Source organism: Bos taurus, chromosome 13 (assembly GCF_002263795.3).
Source record: "Bos taurus isolate L1 Dominette 01449 registration number 42190680 breed Hereford chromosome 13, ARS-UCD2.0, whole genome shotgun sequence".
Taxonomy (NCBI): domain Eukaryota; kingdom Metazoa; phylum Chordata; class Mammalia; order Artiodactyla; family Bovidae; genus Bos; species Bos taurus.
This window is the reverse complement of record NC_037340.1, coordinates 6,701,541-6,721,563: the sequence shown is the minus strand read 5'-3', so window position 1 is coordinate 6,721,563 and position 20,023 is coordinate 6,701,541. Positions and strand designations below refer to the sequence as shown.

Here is a 20,023-nt window from a genome sequence, read left to right as displayed (position 1 = left end):
GCCAAAGCTTACACTGAATGAGGGGGTGGGGCGTCACTCATCCAGCCAACATATATCGCCTGAGGCTGAGACAGTATCACTGCCCTCATGGCACTTGTACTCTCCTGGGGGAGACAGACAATCACCAAAGAAACAAGAACATAATTCTAAGTGGTGATGGGCCCTACGGAGGAAAATGGTATGGAATGAAGGAGTAGATAGTCACCCACAAGGGAGGGGGTGGTACTTGAGAAAGGACAGTTATGGAAGGTCTGGGGTTGCTGGCACAAGTTAGAAGGGTCACTCCAGCATCAACACCCCCCTATTCCAAGCTGTGCTGAGTCCAGGTTTCATCCAGTCCCCAGGTTTCAGTCTGAAGTTCTGAGAGAGAGCTGGAGTAGCAGAAAATACAAGGGCATCTGTGTCTGGTTTTGGGAGCAAGGAAGGTCTGGGTGGTGGCCCAGGGGTCAACAATGAGGAAAGTGGAAGTTGCTGGAAAGCAGAAAGGACCACCATTGTTTTCTTTGATTTTGATGCATCTGTGTTTTTAAACCTGATCTGGACTTCATCCACTAACATCATCCACCAAAATCATCCGCTTTCCCTTTTCCATTGTTGTTCCTTTTTGAACAGAAACCACAGTCCTCTTTAACCCTTTGGATATTCTCAGGGAATAGAACCAGAGATTTTGCAGGGAAGGGACAGAACACTCAGTTTTGAGAATAGTCACCATAAACCAGTGATGCTATAATCTAATCAAAACATGGATTTAAAAGCCATCACCTCCCCGCTTCAGGGGAGAGCTTCCTCACACCAGAGGCCAGTATGCAGAGGGAAAAAGAAGAGCAATCACATTAGCTGAATCTTCATTCCTTAATCTTGCCAAAGACAGCAGAGGGACGTGCAAACAGAAACCTGGGGCTGAGGTAACAGCTTCTTCACAGATAGAATGTTTTGAATACCTTTCAAGTCATGCAAGAAATAAAAAGAATCTCAGAAAATCAGTGTGAGGAGGCCCTCTGTTGGGGAGCATGTCTATCTAACACTTCCTCCTCAGATCTTGGGCTCATCACGATTTTTATTTTCTAAAGAGCCAAGGAAGCTCTGCTTGAGGAAGAATGCCCGTATCGGCACAATGACAGGGGTATTTAGATCTAATTTGGGGGGTCAGTTACCCCATCCCTCTCTTACTGACCTTCCTGCTAATGTTTACCAAAGCCTGGGTCTCACACTGAAATACTGAAAGTGGAGAATTGAGGTAAATATCTGGATAATATCTAAGTTTGATTTGTAAGATGATTGAAGAGGGAAGCTGGTAATACTATTTGTCCTATCTTTTTTGCAGCAATAATCCCAGAATATTATACTGAGAAAACATATTAAATTATGAAGGTAAGACAGCTTATTGTGTTTCATCCTGTCAAATCCTGTATTTACATCAAGGAAAAACACAATTCATTATTCCATCCTGCCACCCACCCTGCCACCCAGAAGGTCCTATTTAAGGGCAAGACAAGTGTGATTTTGAAGAAAACTAGAAGATTCTATTTTTAGAAGAATCTTCTATTTTCCTTTATTGTTTAAGCACAGGAGATTTCATTAGCAACAATGAAAATGTATTCTACTGAAGTTGGATATTATATATTAGAAATTGGAACAATATTTATTTTCACTTGTATGTAAATTTCCACTACTCTGTCCTTTCTAGGGAAACCTTATCAGACACTCAATTATAAACACATCAAATATTGCCATGTATATGATAGCAAAGGGACTTCTCTGTTGGCTCAGATGGTAAAGAATCTGCCTACAATGCAGGAGACACAGGTTTGGGAAGATCCCCTGGAGGAGGGCATGGCAACCCACTCCAGTATCCTTGCCTGGAGAATTCCATGGACAGAGGAGCCTGGCAGGCTACAGTCCATGGGGTCGCAAAGAGTCAGACGTGACTGAGTGACTAACAATTTCACTTTTTTACGATAGCAAAAGTGGCTTTGTGATTCACAGAGTTGGTGAATTCCATCAGCCTAGCACTGAAGTAACAGCAGGAAAAGTTGATGAAATCACAGAGATCCTTTTTTCAACAGCCATGCTGGTGAGACAAGGATGTGTTAGCCAATGGAGCAATCCATTGTGTGTCCTGAGGTGGAGAGGTTTCTTCCATCCCTTTTTCAGGTGACTGATGTGAGTTCAAGTTTGAGAAGCATGTTTCTACACAACAGAACGGAACAGGGGGGCAAGCATGGGCAGAGGGAAGCATAAAGAGAGCAGAGGCTGGAATTCCGGCAAATGTAGCTGGGGAAGAGCACCCAGCAGTAAAGGAGAGGAAGGACAGACAAAGAAAGAAGAACCAGAAAGAAGAGCGTCTTCCACAACTAAGGGAAGACTGTTCTCAGGAAGGGAGGGTGAGGTGGAGATGTCCATCCAGTTTGGCTGGGGGAGCAGCGGCAGGGTAGGCGGGCGGTGGTGCCCTCTGAGGGACAGAGTCCAGGGAAATGGCCAGAGGACGAAGGCTGATAGCTGTGCGGGGAGGAGAACGGGAGCTGGCACATGGGCCATTCTTTCCGGAAGATTTGCAGCAATGGAAGGGATGCTACTCAATGGCTGTAGGAACAAAAGGAGGGGTGAGGGGAGGTTTTTACGGGGGAGGAAATGATCAAGTTCATAGTTGAGGAAAGGGGCCAATGCTGTTTACAAGGTGAGAAGGAAGAGAATCAAGCACAGAGGTGTGGAGGAGATAAGGGTCTTTTATTTACTGAGCTGAAAGGGAAAGAGCGAAGGATTCAACAAATATTTGTTGAGAACTTGTCACTGCCAGGCACTGTTCTCAGTGTAAAGACTAAGATGAAACACTTGTTCTCCTGGAGTTTACATTCTAGAGAGGGAAACCAGAAAACAGGCAGATCTGTGGATTATTTGCCCGGTGCTCATGAGCGCTGTGATGACTGAAGCAAGGTGAGGAGGATTAGAGGGATGGGCGGTGGGTGTGCAGTTCAGCACCCAGCGGCTCCTCTCATGAGGCTGATTCCGAGCAGAGATGGGCGGAAAGTGAGGGAGCGGGCCACGTCGGTGTTGGCTGAACATGCTGTTCCAGGAAGACCAGCATATGCGAAGACCCTCCTCTGTAGTAGCTGTTCCCTGGGTTCTGGGAAAAGCGAGGACACTACCTGCTCTGAGCAGACCAAGCAAGGGAGCGAGTGGTGGGAAATGTGGGAGATCACGTCAGGAGAAGAAGCCTTGAAGGCCACAGTCTGGACTTTTATACTAAGATGGAAAACAGTGGGAAACTCTGAGTGGAGCAGTGATCCAGTCTGAGTGAGTTTTTAAAAAAAGGTAATCGTGCTTCTGTGTGGAGAATGTCACAAGGCAACAAGCGTGGGGAGTGGGGACTCACTTCAGTGACCCAGGTGAGAGCTGATGGAGGGAGTGGTGGGGAGTGAGAGAAGACCCGCATCTGGCTTTACGTCAAAGGAACTGCTGCTGGATTTGCTGCTGGAGCAGGTGTAAGGCCTGAGAGATGGGGAGATTCCAGGGTGCATAAACACTGTTGGATAAACTAGAGAAGGAAGAGGAGAAAGGAATCGTTTGCCTTTATCAGGTGCTTACTACGCATCAAGCATCATGCCACATTCACTATTCTGTATTACATCACTTAATCCTTCTACAACCTCAGTTTATAATGAAGGAACTGAGGCTGAGAGAGGGCAGGCAACTGGCCATTTCATGGAGCAAGTGGCGGGTCGGGGACCGGGCCTCACACAGTTTGGCCGCAAAGCACACCCCCTAAACCCTCCACGTGATACAACTTCTGTTTCCTCTGAGAAGTGAAAGGTTACCCAGAGTTGGGGGGACAGAGAACCCCAATTAGGGGTTCAAAAAGAATGTTGACTGATTAATTGAAAAATATGCATCAAAAATTTAAATAAATAGTAAGATGACAATTGTAGACAATGCTTCCTTCAGGGGAGTGGTTGGTGCAGCTTGGGGTTCACCCTCCTGTGGCTCTCTGGGCCATAAAGAAAACGACAGAGCTGCCATCTTTCTGGACCGCTACCAAAGAAGTGTCCATCTCTGGGCAATCCCCATCGCTGAGTGACCCCTTCTGCAGTTGCCACAACTGGCGTGGGACTGCCCCCCAGCTCCCAGTCCTATGAGACAAACATTCCCTCCATCTTGTTCAGCATAAACACTGACCTGAAACTGAGTGGGCCTGCAAGGTGAAAGTTGAATCATGGAATGTTTATTAAGCCAAGCAGTGGGCTGGATACTCAGAGGAACATCAGATTAATGTAAGACACAGCTTTTGCCCTTGAGGGGCTCACAGTGTTGGTGTTTGGCTGGTGGACCACTCAATGTCCGGTAGGACGGAGAAACCAAATCTCCACTTTGGGTTCATTGTGCTGTACAGGGCGATGGGCCAGGGGATGAAAAGGGCCTTGGTGCTGGGGAAAGGATTGGGCAGCTTGCAGACCCTCAGCTCGTGTGTATTAGCTCCGCGAGGAGCCTGGCTGCAGTCAAGGTGGCTATTTGTGCATAAACATTGTCATTTCACTGGGACTGCTATTTCATCTTTGAACCTTGGCTTCAAAGGAACACTGACCTTATTCCTGCAGCCTGCCTTTCTTTGAAGCGTATGGCTTTGCCTTGCAGATTAAAGTGAAGACATTCATCAAGGAACAGATCTGGCCAACTGCTCCCCAAACTCAACCCGAAAACAAAGCCTTGAAAGGCTCCTATCAGAGCAGGAGGGGAGAAGGCTGAAGATGAAGGCTCAGAGCAGGGCAGTTTCTCAGACCCTGTAAGGCAGCTCGGGCTTGATGTAGTACAGTCCTTTGAGCTTTGGGCAACTTTACCCTGGGAGTTGGTCTATCTCTGCAGAAAGGGGTGAGTTAATGCAATGCTCCCAACCAGTCTTGTTTATCTTATTTAAAGCAGGCACTGTTGTCAATGAGGCCAGGGTGATCATTCACTGGGTGCCTTTGAATTCTTCAAAAGCCATGTCAGGCTGAACCATCTGCAACTTGGCTGATGATTCTATCAATTTTCTTTTCTATCACTTTCTTTTGTTCATTTCTTTGAAAAGAAACTGTTCAGTCTTTCTCCCTGCTTCCCCTATCTAGACTCTGAGGACACAGACTGTACACATAGCTTTTTCTCTTATTTTTTTCTTTCTGTTCTCTCTGAAAATGGCAATAAGACTGAAGAGAGAGGTTAAAAATAATGACCAAGCAATTCTTTAATTAGAGGCTAAGAGAGAAAACTAAAGGAAATATCTCCCTCCTTGGAGGGAGAAAAACTGATGACAGATGGCTATCAAAGGGCTTACGATCATATCTTTGAATGTAACTTTTCTGGAGATCTTTTTGATCAAACAGAGTGAGTTCTGTTTGTGATGAAGTGGCAAAGCTATCCAGAGGCAGAAAGGAAAAGACTGTCGAGTTGGGTATGTGTGAATCAATGGATGATGATAACATATACACTACAGGCATCACAATATTGTAAAGTAATTAGCCTCCAAATAAAATAAATTAATTAATTAAAAAAAGAAAACAAAAAATATATAACCTACAGGGCTTAAAAAGTCAGTGATCTTTATGAAGACATAGGCTAATTTTCAGAGTAAACTTTTTCTAGTTATTTGTCTTTAAAATAAAATCATTGGATAATTCTGGTCATCACAGTACAATTCATTTAACTTGCATTTTAGCTGAAGTCTCAAATAACTTTTTTTCATTAAGAAATCCATGCAGTCAAGAATATCATTAAGACGACTTTGCAAGAAGCCAGTGGTTCCAAACTAATTTTTTCACATAACCTGGTAGCTCATGTGGGGATGGAGACAGGTCTATTTTGAGTTTCAGTTTTAAAAGATTGAATAATATCTGCTTATTCATGTCCATATTCAGACCCATTAATTTACTACTACCACCTCCCCAAATTCAGGTGGGTCATGTGACTAGTTTTGGTCGATGGATGGTAAGCAAGATGGTAAGCATTACTTCTAGGCTGATGCTCTTATTGGCTACCATGGTGACTGTGGAGGCCATGTGTTGAGACAGCCAAGCCTCAAGCCAGCAGAAGCCTGAGTCACTTCCATGAGGGGAAGTGGACAGAAAGTTGTCCAATTTGTGTTATATTTGATATTAGATCTATGCTACTAATACTACTAAGTCACTTCAGTCGTGTCCGACTCTGTGTGACCCCATAGACGGCAGCCCACCAGGCCCCGCCGTCCCTGGGATTCTCCAGGCAAGAATACTGGAGTGGGTTGCCATTTCCTCCTCCAATGCATGAAAGTGAAAAGTCAAAGTGAAGTCGCTCAGTCGTATCCGACTCTTAGCAACCCCATGGACTGCAGCCTACCAGGCTCCTCCGTCCATGGGATTTTCCAGGCAAGAGTACTGGAGTGGGTTGCCATTGCCTTCTCCGAATTAGATCTATGAGCAAGAGATAAACCTTGGTTCAGTTAAGTCACTGTGATTTTCCAGGCTTATTTGTTATACTGGCATAATTTAGCTTATCCTGACTAACCCAGGACCTTGACGGAAATCTAGTCTTACTTCACTTCCATCATAAGAATCCTTCCTACAGCATCCCCGAGGTAGCACAAATACTTCTTGAACACTTCAGGAATAATACCAAGTCATCTAGCAAGCAATTATATAATGCTTACCATAGATAGAATTGTTTCAGTCATAATGAAATCTTGTATGTCTTATTTTATCTAATTCTCACAAAAACCTTAGCTCATCAATAGCCTTTCCATTTTGCAACTGGAGGAGCTGAAGCACAGAGAAGTAACTTAGAGTTAACAGATCAATGAAGACACTTGCCTAAGGCCACACAGAAACTTAAGCAGTGTCCCAGGAATCAAGTCCCGGCAGCTGCTTTGAGTTCATGCCCTTAAGCACTGCAGCATGCATAGACTGGAATCACATTTCCTTTTCACATAGACTATTCAGTAAGACATAGAATCATAAAAACCCCAAAGGCAAGGCTGGAAATAACCGTAGAAGTCAGTCAATCATTACATTTTACATGGAGGAACAAAGCCACCTCAAATCCATTTTTTCTTTAGTGAAAAAGAAAAGTCTACCATTTCTTTTCAACCTAGCGACCTGCGGAGCCCTAGCGCTCAGCGGAAGGGCATCAGGGACCAGGGTAAGGGCTTCCCTGGAGACTCAGATGGTAATGAATCTGCCTGCATTGCAGGAGACTTGGTTTGATCTCTGGGTCGGGGAGATCCCCTGGAGAAGGGAATGGCTGCCCATGCCAGCATTCTTGCCCGGAGAATCCCATGGACAGAGGAGCTTGGCGGGCTATAATCCAAGGGGTTGCAAAGAGTCAGAAACAACTGAGCAACTAACACCTTTTCAAAGACGCTACGTTATCCATATCAGCCCTGTTCTAGTCCGTTTTATATAGTAGGTTTCTGGGTACAAAGTGTATGTGAATCAAGTATTTTGTCACTTTAATAATATTAAACAATGATGGACCTCTTCATACTTTTACTGAAATAGTAGGCTTGCTCAGGACATTGCACTAAGCACTGTAGGGTTTCACATCAGCTCGGAGGTGGGACAGGGCACACGGATGGTATAGCCCAGTGCGCAGTTCTGGGGCCAGGATAATTTGCTGCTTCTATAAACACACTCACTAGATTGCTTGACAGCAAGAACTCCCCTAGTCATCACTGTGCTCTATGGTGGTACACAGTAGAAGCTGTATAAACTATATCTTAAAGATAGAAGGTGAAGTCTAACAGCCCTTGATGAAAGCATATTTCAAAAAAAAGAAAAAAAGAGTAAGCTCATTTGAGTCAAACAAGGTAGCATGTCTTGGCCATGGAGACCCAACATCAGAGAAATTGCTGATCAATTATTGTTGTGAGTGTTTTCTCTGTATATACTTGAATGAGGAGTGGTGGATTCCTTCTCCCCAAACCCTGGTGAGTAATGATCGAAGAAATGAATTAATGAATAGATGGGTGGGGGATTAAAAAAGAATATTAAATTGACTAGTTCATTCTTAGGGAAACAAATGACCATCCCCAGAAAGCACAGGCAAACACACACCAGGCAGGCTTCATTTTAACACGACTAATTAAACAAAATCATCCACATTTGCTGATCACATGAAGAGGTAAGTTAGAAAGTGTTCATTGCTTTAAAAAAGCATTGCCCTGCTCACCCTTTCTGTGTGCTAATGGCTGTTCCAGTACATTTATGTACTCCGTACTACTACGCATTACGTACTATTAATGCACACATGGCTTAATCTACAAATTGGTTACATTAAGACAAAGCAGTATATTTGAGAAGGGGAGAGGTTGATGGGGCAGAAGGGAGGCAGAGAGGGGTCTAGGAAGGAATGAAAGGGAGCTGGGCTTGCTGCAGACCCTCTTACCTTCTGTGGTCCCATCTAGTCCCATGATGAGTTTCATTACTCTGATGATTTGCTCTGCTACCGGGGGGCTCATGGATGTGCCATAAGCAGCGCTATGGGAGTGAGTCCGTAAATAATCCACAAGGTCCTTTAACGAAGGAGGGAAATCCAAAAAGAAGGCAAATAAATCTGTGTTGGTGGACCCATCTCCACACATTACAGCAGAGGACATTTGATTCTTGAACGTGGTCTGATTTTCCAGGCGCATCACTAAGCTATTTGTTTTTTCTATCCATTCTTCTCAGCCTCTCCCTCAACAACATAGAAGGTATACAAAAATAGGAGCTCCCTTGGAGTTGAGATGTGTAAGGCATCTTCCCGACCCAGGGATCGAACCTGGGTCTCCTGCATTGCAGGCAGATTCTTCACATCTGAGCCACGAGGGAACCTCAAAACCAGATGTGTAAAGGAAAAATGGCCTCCTAGACATTTGTTTGGGTATCCAGGTCATGCGAGCAGTGGTTTAGTATGCAGGAGGGTACAAAGAATGATCTAGAATGTGTCTTTTTATTTTTGTCCTTGAGCGTAGTACATGAGCTTGTGCACAGGAAGAAGTAACGGCAGGGGAAGTAACAAGATATGCAGACTAATATACGCAGCGAGGCTACCAGAAGGCAGAGGAGAAAGAGGGGATGTGCTTCTTTGGAAGTAGACACGGGAAGCTCCACTGAGGCAGTGGGATTGCGTCTTGAAGAAAGACAAAGATATAAAGAAAAGTTCCAGTGTAAGGGCGCAGCAGAAGGGAGAGGAGAGATTGACCCAACGTGGAGGTAAGGACAAGATAAACTCCAGTGTGCCGTGGGCTGGAGAGAACCACTGGGATTTTTGCACCGCAGTCTTAGGAGCACTGGCTGGCTGCAGGATGCTGGTCCCTACGGTGGTAGAAATGGTTCTCCACCTGCATGCCTGATCAGCCTGAACCTGAGGTCGGCGTAAGCATGCCAAGAGCCTGAAGGAGCTCCAGTCACCTCCTTCTACAGCGGTGTGGTTAGGGGAGGCTGAGCGCTGGTGCCCGGGGACACTCAGCCCGGCTGGGAAGACATCCTCCTGGCTCACAGCCCAGGACCCTCGGAGTGCCCTTCAGAAACGCCAGTGTGCTCAGGATGGCTCTGAGTGAGCAGTGGGGTCCATGAAGCGGCGGTCACTTATCTTCCAGGATCATGAGACAGCTTAGAACCCCACTTCGGTGTCTTCTCAGTCACTGCCTGGAAGGTGACCTGGGGGGAGCTCTGCTTTGAGCAGGCCGTCTCCTCCTGACCCCCCTGCACTGGCCACATCCACGCCCACCTCTGTGCATGGCACCATGCCCGCCTGTCACTTTTCCCTCTCAGGGTGGGTGTCCTGGTAGCTCACAGCCATGCGTCCTTACCCAAGCATTTTAAGTGTACATTGTTTATCTTCCCATGAGCTAGTAACTAAAGTTAGTAGTGACGTAAGTAAAGTACCTGAAGTCACTATACACTTTCCTAAACGTTCCCGCAGTAGGCAGTGGCTTGGCTCCCTGGCGGCTGGTGGTGTGATATGTCTGCCTGACCCCCTGGGAGACCAGGTAGCTCCAGTCCGCCTGCCCTGCTCCCTTCGGAATGTCTTTTGTCTGCAGTCCACTCTCCAGCACTCCTGCTCCCCTGACTTTCTTTCCCCTGCGTTTCACACTCTTCAGTCCTGATTTTTTGTGTCTTCTTCCCTCTCCATCGTTCTACTCTGGTTTCCTCTTTAGGTCTTTTAATTTTAGGCTCTCCATTCCAGTTTTTTTTTTTCTCTCTATTTTTTCCTCTCTATTTCCTCCCTTCTTTCCTTCCCCCCCACCTCCCTTCCTTCCCTTCTCCCCACCTTTCTGTGCCCATTCCCACCACCACCCCCCTGCCTCCACGCTCCTTCTATCTTTCTTTCCAGCAAGTCTGTACAAGGAGATGCTCTGGACTATGCTCCACGTGCAGGAACCTGAGAAGAAGAGGAGGACAGAAATCCTAGTCCCCAGCAGCCATTCTCCACTTGCACTAAAATCAAAATTAAGTTTTCTGTTTGTTCTTTTGTTTAGTGAATCTTATAAGTGTTTTCATCATCTGATGGAGGTAGTATCCGTCACTGACCACATGGTATCCAAGAAGTTCACTTTGGACCATGGAGGATGCGGGGGAGCATCAGGGAGAAAGAGGTGGTCATTTTCCAGAGGAGCTGCAGCCAGGCTGTTCTTCATGCTCCTCTATGAGCAGAAGCAGGGGTTTTCTTTCTCTACTGAAAGCTGGTACCTCCCAGCAGGATGCTGGGTGGGATGCAGGAAAAGGGATGATGTGGGCTCCTGTGGTCCAGGAAGGAGAGTTTTGAGAAGATGACTTGGCCTTAAAGGATGAGTAGATTTGGATAGTTGCAGATGAGGGGAGAGGCATGGACATGGGCTAAAATTAGGGATAAAGATGGTATGTTAATCGGCACAGGATGGAGGAGCCAAATGAAGGCAGATGGAAAAGCTAGTGCCTCCAAGAAAGGTAATGAGGGGTTGTTCCCTCCAGGGCAGGTCTGACCTCAGAGTTACGAGATAGGCTCTGGAGCCTGGATCACTTAGGTTCAAATCCTGGCTCTGCCACTAGCTGATATGAGACCATGGGCAAATTACTAAGCTTCTCTGTGCCTTAGTTTTCTTCTCTGAGAAATGGGACAACAGTTATACTTTTTTCAGAGTCATTATGAGGATTAGAGCTAACATATACATGGTGCTTAGAAAAGCATCCGCTGCATAGTGAGTATCTGGTGCTGTTGGTGGCTATTGTTAATGGATGGCCAGCTCGGAGAGTCTGAACACTCGGAGCATGAGGTGGGAGGAGGGGGCAAAAACCAGATACTTGGTGTGTCTTTATCCCAGCCTCCTCGTCCAGCAGAGGGTCATGCTGTATGCTTATGCCTCCACACATTGGTAGATCTGGGCATCAAAGATTTGCACCCCAACACTTCTCCCATCCTTATTGGGTGGTAACAGAGTGCAAAGAAAGGAAAAGAGGCATTTCAAAGAAGGGAGAATCTAGACCTGATGAAACAGTGCTTCACTACAGAGATGGATAGACCCAAAGCCGATATCCATGGGCTGCTTGAGGCTCCATTGTAAGAATTTTAAATGTATTTCACATGCATAATTACCTACAGTAACTCATTTTAGCTTCTCAGTAGCGCTATAAGTTAGGTACTATTTTGATCTCTACTTTATAGGTGGGGTCACTGTGTTAAGGAACAGATCAGAACATTATCCCACCAAAAAGTGGCTCGATAACAAGGATTTGTACCCAAAGAGTCTGGCTCTAGAGTTCCCCCTTCTCCCACCCTTTAGCATCAGATTATATTACTTCTTCAGAGCAGAGGAGCTGGCTTGGTACGGTGATGGGGAGGCCCTGGGGAGTGCAGAGAAGACTGTTCATCGCTACTCATGTGGTGTTTCCCCTAATCACAGAGACTGCACCCTGGGGGGAGGTGAGGAAGGGGAGAATTTCTAATACACACACCTGTTCACAGTTCTAAACCATGGATTGAATTGTATCAATCTCAAAATGTGTCCTGTATATTCCTCTTATTTCTCCAAAGAGACTGGGACCTCCTTGAGAGTAGCAAACAGAGTTACAGACTTTATTATATACTCTCTTAAAATCTGTAGTGGTGAGTACGTTGCAGGGGTCTGGTAGATACTGATGGTCTAATGGAAATCAGAAGGGTTTTAGGGACCAAGGAAGGATGCTGAGGGTCCCTGAGGTTCAGTCAGGGGGTACAAAGCTGTATTCTTAGGAACTAGTCTAGCAATATTCTCTTAGCTTTGGCGCATCACTGACAAAGATCAAAGAAGCGAAACAAAGCTGGCTTTGCCTCCTAAAGGTGCGTCCTCAGTCCTCAATTTCCCTCACGAGTTGAGAAATTTCACAAAACCAAGGTCACGTGCATCCTAAGTTTGAGTAAGTGCCTCATCGGCACAGTATCACTTCCTTTTAAGAGAAAGACCGTCTTGTCCACAATCTTATTTCTTTCAGACTGAGTCTACCTTCTCAGAGTCTGAGTGTGTGGATGGAAGTTAGCTTGCTTGTGTTCTTCAGAGAGGGGAGCTCCCGGGGGCACCTCAGCAGAGCATCTTCAGGGCAGCCTTGGCTCCTGGTTTCCAATTTGCTCCTATCACTCGCGCACTGGATGCCATGAGCCCTGAATGAAGAGTTGGCTTCGGTCCTAGGCAAGGAGAGTCTGGGCTGTGTTTTCCCTCAGGGAGGGTTAGAGGTCTTCTCAGACTGAGATTTCCAAGACCATTAGGAAGTACAAAACCCTGAACCTGGAGTTCAAGGACAAGAGTGGTTTTTCTGAGGAAGTTGGACAGGAGGCTCTTAGGGTAAACATCTTGGCATTCATTCCATGACCTCCATCTGCTTCAAATGGCTGTTAATTCCAGCCAGGGCTGAGCATGCAGAGCAGAGCTGGCTTCCGCCTTTGGTGCCAGGCTTCTGGGCTAATGTTCACACCAAACTCAGCTGCTCTCCCTCGGCCCCTCCTCCAGAATCCCAGCCCTGCACCCTATCAGCCCTGAGGGTCACCTTTGCTGCATTCAGTTGCAAATCTCTGGTCTCATGGAGGCTGTGAAAGCCCGTGGTCAGCTCCAGGCATGCAAGAGGACACGGGATCTGTGCCTGAGAGAAATCTGGACCCCAGAAGCTGGGGTCTGTGCTGTTGACCCCATCTCCTCAGCAACTGGGTCAATGCAAATTAAAAAAATAAGGAAACCAGCCCCATCAGCTCAGGCTTTCTTCAAAGAAGAAGGGAGGGAGCTCTGACAGGTGGAGAGAAGTACCTGACATTTCACCTGAAGTTCTTGAAAGGATAGAAAGCTTCAGTGTGGGTTGTTCATGGCTCAGCTACAGCAGCTCCGAACTCACAGTGGGCAAAACAGTGAAACCCAGCTGGCTCTTGAGAGACAGTTTTAGCAGTTTCCCTGGGGTCAGGAGAGTTGGTTGGGCCAAGGCAGACATGAATTGCTAGGACATTTTGTTACTGGAAGGCTGGGATGAAGACAAAATCTCTACTCTCTGAGGTTGTATCTTAGCACCAAAGCAATTTTTCTCTTGTGTGTTTCCAAATATTTTTTCTTCTGTGACACATCTGGTTGCTAATGCATGCACTTCTGACCTTGACCTGCTCCATAAAGATTTCTGGAGCCTCCTAGAAACTGTTATTAAGATTACAGTCCCTGCACATTGACATTTAAAAAGAGAGTTAAGACCCAGAGAGTTTTATCGTTTTCTAGATTTTGGGACCCAAGTGATTATTTCACCTCTCAAGATTTACTAGGAAGCCCAGGAACATAGTGAACTTGAAATTATCAATAATTCAGAAAAATGTAAAGTCCTAGTGTGTACACTTTAACTTGTTTATGGTTAGTTTTGTTGCCTTTGTAGAATTTAATATCTAGAATGTTGGATATTTTGTAATACTTCCTTGAATTGAGATATCTATTTAAAAATATTCAGAAAAACGTATGTAACATGAAACTCTGAAAACTGAATTCGAATTATTTAAACAGATACTAGAAAGATTTTTTTCCCAAAGATTTTCAGCATTTGCCCAATCCTATGTCCTATCAATTAAAAAAACAAATTTAAAGTGAAAATTCTTCACAAAATTCTTCAAAGTCCAGAGGAATTAAAATCCATGATTTAAATGGAAACTATACATAATTTAAAATTAACATAATTTAACAAGTTAAAGGCACAGAGGAGCAGATACTAAGTACGATTAACTCATGAGCTCATTAGGCTGGAAGGAAACCAGCCTGTGACCTGCATTTGTCACAGGCTCACCAAAATGACTCCAGGCAGGTGTTTTTATCTGTACTGTGCTGTGCTTAGTCGGGTAAGACTCTTTGGGACAGGCTCCTCTGTCCATGGGATTCTCCAGGCCAGAATACTGGAGTGGGTAGCCTTTCCCGTCTCCAGGGGATCTTCCCAACCCAGGGATCGAACCCAGGTCTCCCACATTGCAGGCGGATTCTTTACCGTCAGAGCCACCAGGGAATCCCAAGAATACTGGAGTAGGGTAGCCTATCCCATCTCCAGGGGATCTTCCCGACCCAGGACTCAAACTGGGACCTGCTGCGTTGGAGGTGAATTCTTTACCGGACTGAATTTTAAATCATCAGGGAACAACACGAGACACTCTCTCTGCTGTTGCTGCTGCTGAGTCGCTTCAGTCGTGTCCGACTCTGTGCGACCCCATAGACGGCAGCCCACCAGGCTCCCCCGTCCCTGGGATTCTCCAGGCAAGAACACTGGAGTGGGTTGCCATTTCAGGCCTCATATCCTGCTCACCCTCCACGCCTTGAAAACTGCCCGGTGTTTTCTTGGTTTTTCATCTTCCCGGTTCAGGGCTAACGGGTCTCTGCCAAACACTCTCTAATTCTCGCTGCCACCTAGCGGTAAATTCAGAGACTGCAGTGTAAAATAGAGGGAGAAGGGGGAAGGAGCGGGATGAAACATCCTTCTGGTTCAAAGTATGCCAAGAAGCTGTTTTTTAAAGAACAAAAAATGATCCACATATTTTTCTTCTTCCTGATTAAGGCAAATGCTAAATATTAATGCTTTTTACAATGGCTCCTTATCTACCGCAGATCAACAGAAGGTAGGTAGGCCAGAGCAAATACACTTTAAAAACAGCCCGCCTGCCTTCAGGATGGGAAGTATGTGAGAGAGGTACTGAGCTGGGCGTGAACTGGCAATCGGGAGCCTCTGTTTCCAGCGGGTAACCACATGCAGGAACTCTAAGGGGGAACATGATGACAGCTGCCGAACTTGACAGCATTTCAAGGATCCGCTCACTTCAGTTTATTCAGGTTCCCTCGGCTCAGGAAACAGAGTTACGCTTGGTGAAAAATCTTGTAGCTCAGAACTGCTGCTAAAGTCATCACAAACTGCAAGCTCACAAAACGAAGTAGCCTGGGCGAGGGCTCACCTACATTTAGGACCCTCTGACCCCATGGGAGCCTGGTGGGCTGCCGTCTCTGGGGTCGCACAGAGTCAGACATGACTGAAGCGACTTAGCAGCAGCAGCAGACCCCATGGCTTCGACAGTCGAGGAAGGGAACGTCGAGCCTCGCGCTAGACTTTAGCTGAATTCTGTAAGATCCGGGCATTCCCTATGTTTTCAGTACCCCTCGATGAATTCCCGCAGGCCTGTGGAAGGAGGCTGAACAGCAGTGCTTTGAGCTTAGATGAAAGTGGCGCTTTTTGAATGGCGAAGGTCACCGGGAGCTCTGAACATTTTTAGCGTTTGTGCCTCGTCTCATGGCAGGGTGGGTTGCGCGCAGTAAAATCTGCAGTTTTAAATCATGGGCTTTCCGCACCCAGACTGTGTTCAGCTGTCCTCCCTGGTTTGTCTAGCTGGTTTACCAGGAGTCTGAGCTCCTATTCCTATTGGTGACAGTGAGGAGGAATCGGGAGTTTTAGAGAAGCCACAGGCCATCTGCATACACTGCTGTGCCCTCCCCGGGGGAGCCAACGCCAGTCCTTCTGGGGCAGGTGCACAGCTGGAGGAGAGAACCATCAGGGCTCTGGTGAAACTGTTGTATGATGGAGCAGAGAACTGGCTTTTTGAGCCCTGAAAGTCAGGTTTTAATATTTCATTTTCTTCCTCTCGTCTTCTTCCCTCTTCTTTTAAAACCTTTTCAAAAATTTGTTTCATTTTGGTGACCTCCTGGGTGATGTTGGCAGTGGAATGACAGGGATAACACTTAGTCTAATTCCATCAGCTCAGAATCTTCAGTCACACAAATAAGATATGAGAGGATGACAAGATTAGATTCATGGCCTATCCAAGACTGTGGGAGAGAATTACTTGGCAGAGAAAAATCTCTTATGGACCTAGAGACTGTCATACAGAGTGAAAGAAGTCAGAAAGAGAAAAACAAATATTGCATAATCTCTTATATGTGGAATCTAGGGAAAAGGTACAGATGAACTTATTTGCAAAGCAGAAATAGAGACACAGATGAGAGAACAAACATGTGGATGCCAAGGCGGGCAAAGGTGGGTGGAATGAATTGGGGGATTGGGATTGGCATATATACATTCTTGATACTATTAATATGTATTAAGTAGATAACCAATGAGAACACACCGGGTAGCACAGGGAATTCTACTCGGTGCTCTGTGATGACCTAAATGGGATGGGAATCCAAAAGAGAGGGGGTATTTGTGTCCGTATGGCTGATTCACTTTGCCTTGCAGCAGAAACTAACACAACATGGTAAAGCAACTATATTTCAATAAAATATATAAAAAAGATCTCCAATCTTGCCACTGTTTTATTAAAACCCACATCTTGTCGCAGAGGGTCAGTGTCTTCAACATCTGACGTCTGCCACTGTTCCTACCAGCCACCTTAGGTTTTTCCCAAACTACTTACAGTTCTGCAGCATCACTTCTGTGGCTTGGTAAACAGCATTCTCTTTTTGAAATATGACCCACACATCCCCTCGTCACCCTTGGTCTATAAGACTGACAGTCTTTCTGAGACTTCTGAGTCTTTCTTCGGTCCTGCCCTCTCCTTTGCACTGTATTTGCCTATGTACACAGCCAGAGTTGTCGTTTCACGATCACAGGATTATTCATCACAAGAACCTCTGCACTATCAGAGAATGAGCTCCTTGACCTTCTGGGCCTCCCATGCCTGTGAACCCATGCTGCCCAGGCCGCCTTAATCAGTCAGGTGTGCTAAACTGAACTGAAGCCCTCAGGGAAACCAGAGGACCCCCAAGACTGCATTCCCAGGGCATTCAGGTTTTAAATAGATGCAAGGGATCTGTCTCTTACCTTCCTTCCAGCTATGTAACCTCCTGCGGCTCCAAAGCTTTTGGTGAATGTGCCCATATATACATCAATATCTCTGGGGTCTAGTCCAAAGAACTCCACCACACCCCGGCCGGTGGGGCCCACGGACCCAATACTGTGAGCTTCATCCATGTAGAGATAAGCCTTGTATTTCTTCTTCAGAGCCACGATATCGGGCAGATGCACGATGGAACCTTCCATGCTAGGGCAAAAGAACAAATGCTTGTCAGCAGTGAGCACCCGCCAGGGAGGCTCTGTGTCACTCTCCCTTTCTGCCCTGATACCAAACAGGGATAACCGGGCAAATTTTATTTGGTGGAGACGTGCTATCAATCTTGTAAGGCTGCTCTGGTTTCGTTTCACTGGGGGGAAATTAATATACATTCAATGGATTTAAGTGCTTTGAGTTGTTAAAGCTAATTCCCAAGTAAATACTTAGCTCACTGTGCTATTAATTAGCTTATTTGTAAAGTCAACTAGCATAACTAGACTGATCAGACTGGATTCCAGGTATTTTGATAATTTTAATTACATTGCTCTATGTCAATGCATCTATATCAGCCTGCTACTGTCTATTTGGCCAGGCTTCCCAGGCTATGCTTGTGGTAAAGAACCCACCTGCCAATATAGGAGACATTAAGAGACACGGATTAAAGCTTTCCTGTGGCTCAGACAGTAAAGAATCTATCGGCAATGTGGGTTTGATCCTTGAGTTGGGAAGATCCCCTGGAGAAGGGCATGGCAACCCACTCCAGTATTCTTGCCTGCAGAATCCCATGGACAGAGGAGACTGATGGGCTACAGTCCATGGGGTTGCAGAGTCGGACACTACTGAGCGACTGACACTTTCAAGAGACATGCATTAGATCCCTGGCCAGAACCCCCTCCAGCATTCTTGCCTGGAGAATCCCATGATCAGAGAAGCCTGGCGAGCTACAGTTCATAGAGTCGCAAAGAGTCGGACACGACTGAAGTGACTTAGCAGCACGTCTGACCTAAACTCAGTGCTTGACTTGCTGAATATTAAAGGAAGGAAGTAAAAACACACAAAAGGGACTTCCCCGACAGCATGGTGGATAAGAATCCCAGCTGCTAATGCAGCAAACACAGGTTCGATCCCAGGTCTGGGAAGATTTCACGTGCTCCAGAGCAACGACACCCCTGTGCCACAACTGCTGAGCCTGTTCTGCAATTCCTGAAGCCTCTGCTCTGCAACAAGAGATGCTACCTCAATGAAGCCTGTGCATCTCAACAAGCAGTAATCCCTGCTTGCCCATGAGAGAAAGCCCGTGAAAAGCAGTGAAGACCTAGCGCAGCCATAAATAAATTAAAAAAATTATTTTTAAAAGAGAAGATCAGCACCGAAGTTACAGGGAAAGGCACTTCTGCCTAATATAAGGAACAACAAACAAACAAATAAAAAACACACAAAAGAACTTGAAGACATCATTACCAGGGAAGTCTCTTAAGAGATCACAGTGTTCATTAAAGCACAGGAGAAAGGCCTTAGGCTCTCCTGTTGAGTCCTTACTGAACCTGAAGGCTTATTTGAGGTGTCTGCTGGTATCCCCTCTCTTCCTTTAGGGCAATGCTTCTCACTTGGGTGAGCATCAGAATCCTTTGAATGCTTTATTTCATTCGAATGGTTTGTTACAAGGCAGGTTTCTGGGCCCCACCCAGAGTTTCCAGTGGGGGTCTGGGGTGGGTTGAGAACTTGGGTTTCTATCAAGCTCCCGAGAGATTCCAGGGTTTCTGGCTGCAGACAGCACTTGAGAACCACTGCTATAGATTAACTTTTGTTTTAGCCCTAAGTGCTTAATTTTTCACAGCAGTTTGCAATTTGGTAAATTTCCTTGGGGTTTTAAATTGCAAAATCACTTTAAGTTCTCCAGCAAAGGGAAAGACAGGAGGCAAATAAGCAAGTAAAATGAGCATTCGTATATACATGGCACCTCTGGAACCCAATGGATTTAAAAGAACTTCTGTCTTCAGTCAGTTCTCAGGACATCTTGTGAGCTGTGTTTTCCCACACAGTTTTGACTGCGCCGTCAGCTAAGCTCTATGAAAACACACAGACTCACACTCTCACCCCCATGAAGGAGCTTGTCAAACAATTCAAGGAACCCAGCAGTTTAGTTCAAGAACTAGTCAACTGATGCAAACAGAGACTTGACCGTCTCTTCTTCTTAGTTTATTTATTAAATTTAATGTATTAAGAAAATAGCTTAAGTGTTAGGTCCATTCAGTCAAAACAGTCCAGCTGTTGGGTAGTCACCTAGACCAATGGGGAGTGGATGATCTTTTTAAAAGAATCATCTATACATGTGTTCCCCATCCTGAACCCTCCTCCCTCCTCCCTCCCCATACCATCTCTCTGGGTCATTTTGATATTTGGCAAAACTAATACAATTATATAAAGTTTAAAAATAAAAAATAAAAAAAAAGAAATAGAAAAAAAAACAAAAAAAAAATAAAAGAATCGTCTATTATTTATTTAACTTTGGCTCTGCTGGGTCTTCATTGCCGCACGGGCTTTTCTCTAGTTGTGATTCACGGAGGTGGCTCCTGTTGTGCATCGCGGGCTCCAGGCCTTGACAGCGGCGGTACTTGTGGCACCTGGGCTCAGTTGTTGTGGCACCTGGGCTCAGTTGTTGCGGCTCCCAGGCTCAGTAGTTGGGGTGCACGGGCTTAGTTGCTCTGTGGCGTGTCGGATCTTCTGGGATCAAGGATTGAGCCCAAGGCTCCTGCGTCGGCAGGCA

General features: G+C 45.8%; 1 protein-coding gene across 1 annotated transcript in view; it reads right to left on the bottom strand.

Annotated features, from left to right (window-relative positions):
* The window catches only part of SPTLC3 (serine palmitoyltransferase long chain base subunit 3), a 148,458-nt gene that overhangs the window by 26,350 nt on the left and 102,085 nt on the right, over positions 1 to 20,023 (bottom strand). The window contains exons 8-9 of the mRNA XM_002692040.6: positions 17,247 to 17,466; positions 8,386 to 8,512 (exon numbers count right to left, since the gene is read on the bottom strand). Coding sequence (XP_002692086.1) covers positions 8,386 to 8,512; positions 17,247 to 17,466 — 347 coding nt within the window. The remainder of the gene's footprint in view (positions 1 to 8,385; positions 8,513 to 17,246; positions 17,467 to 20,023) is intronic.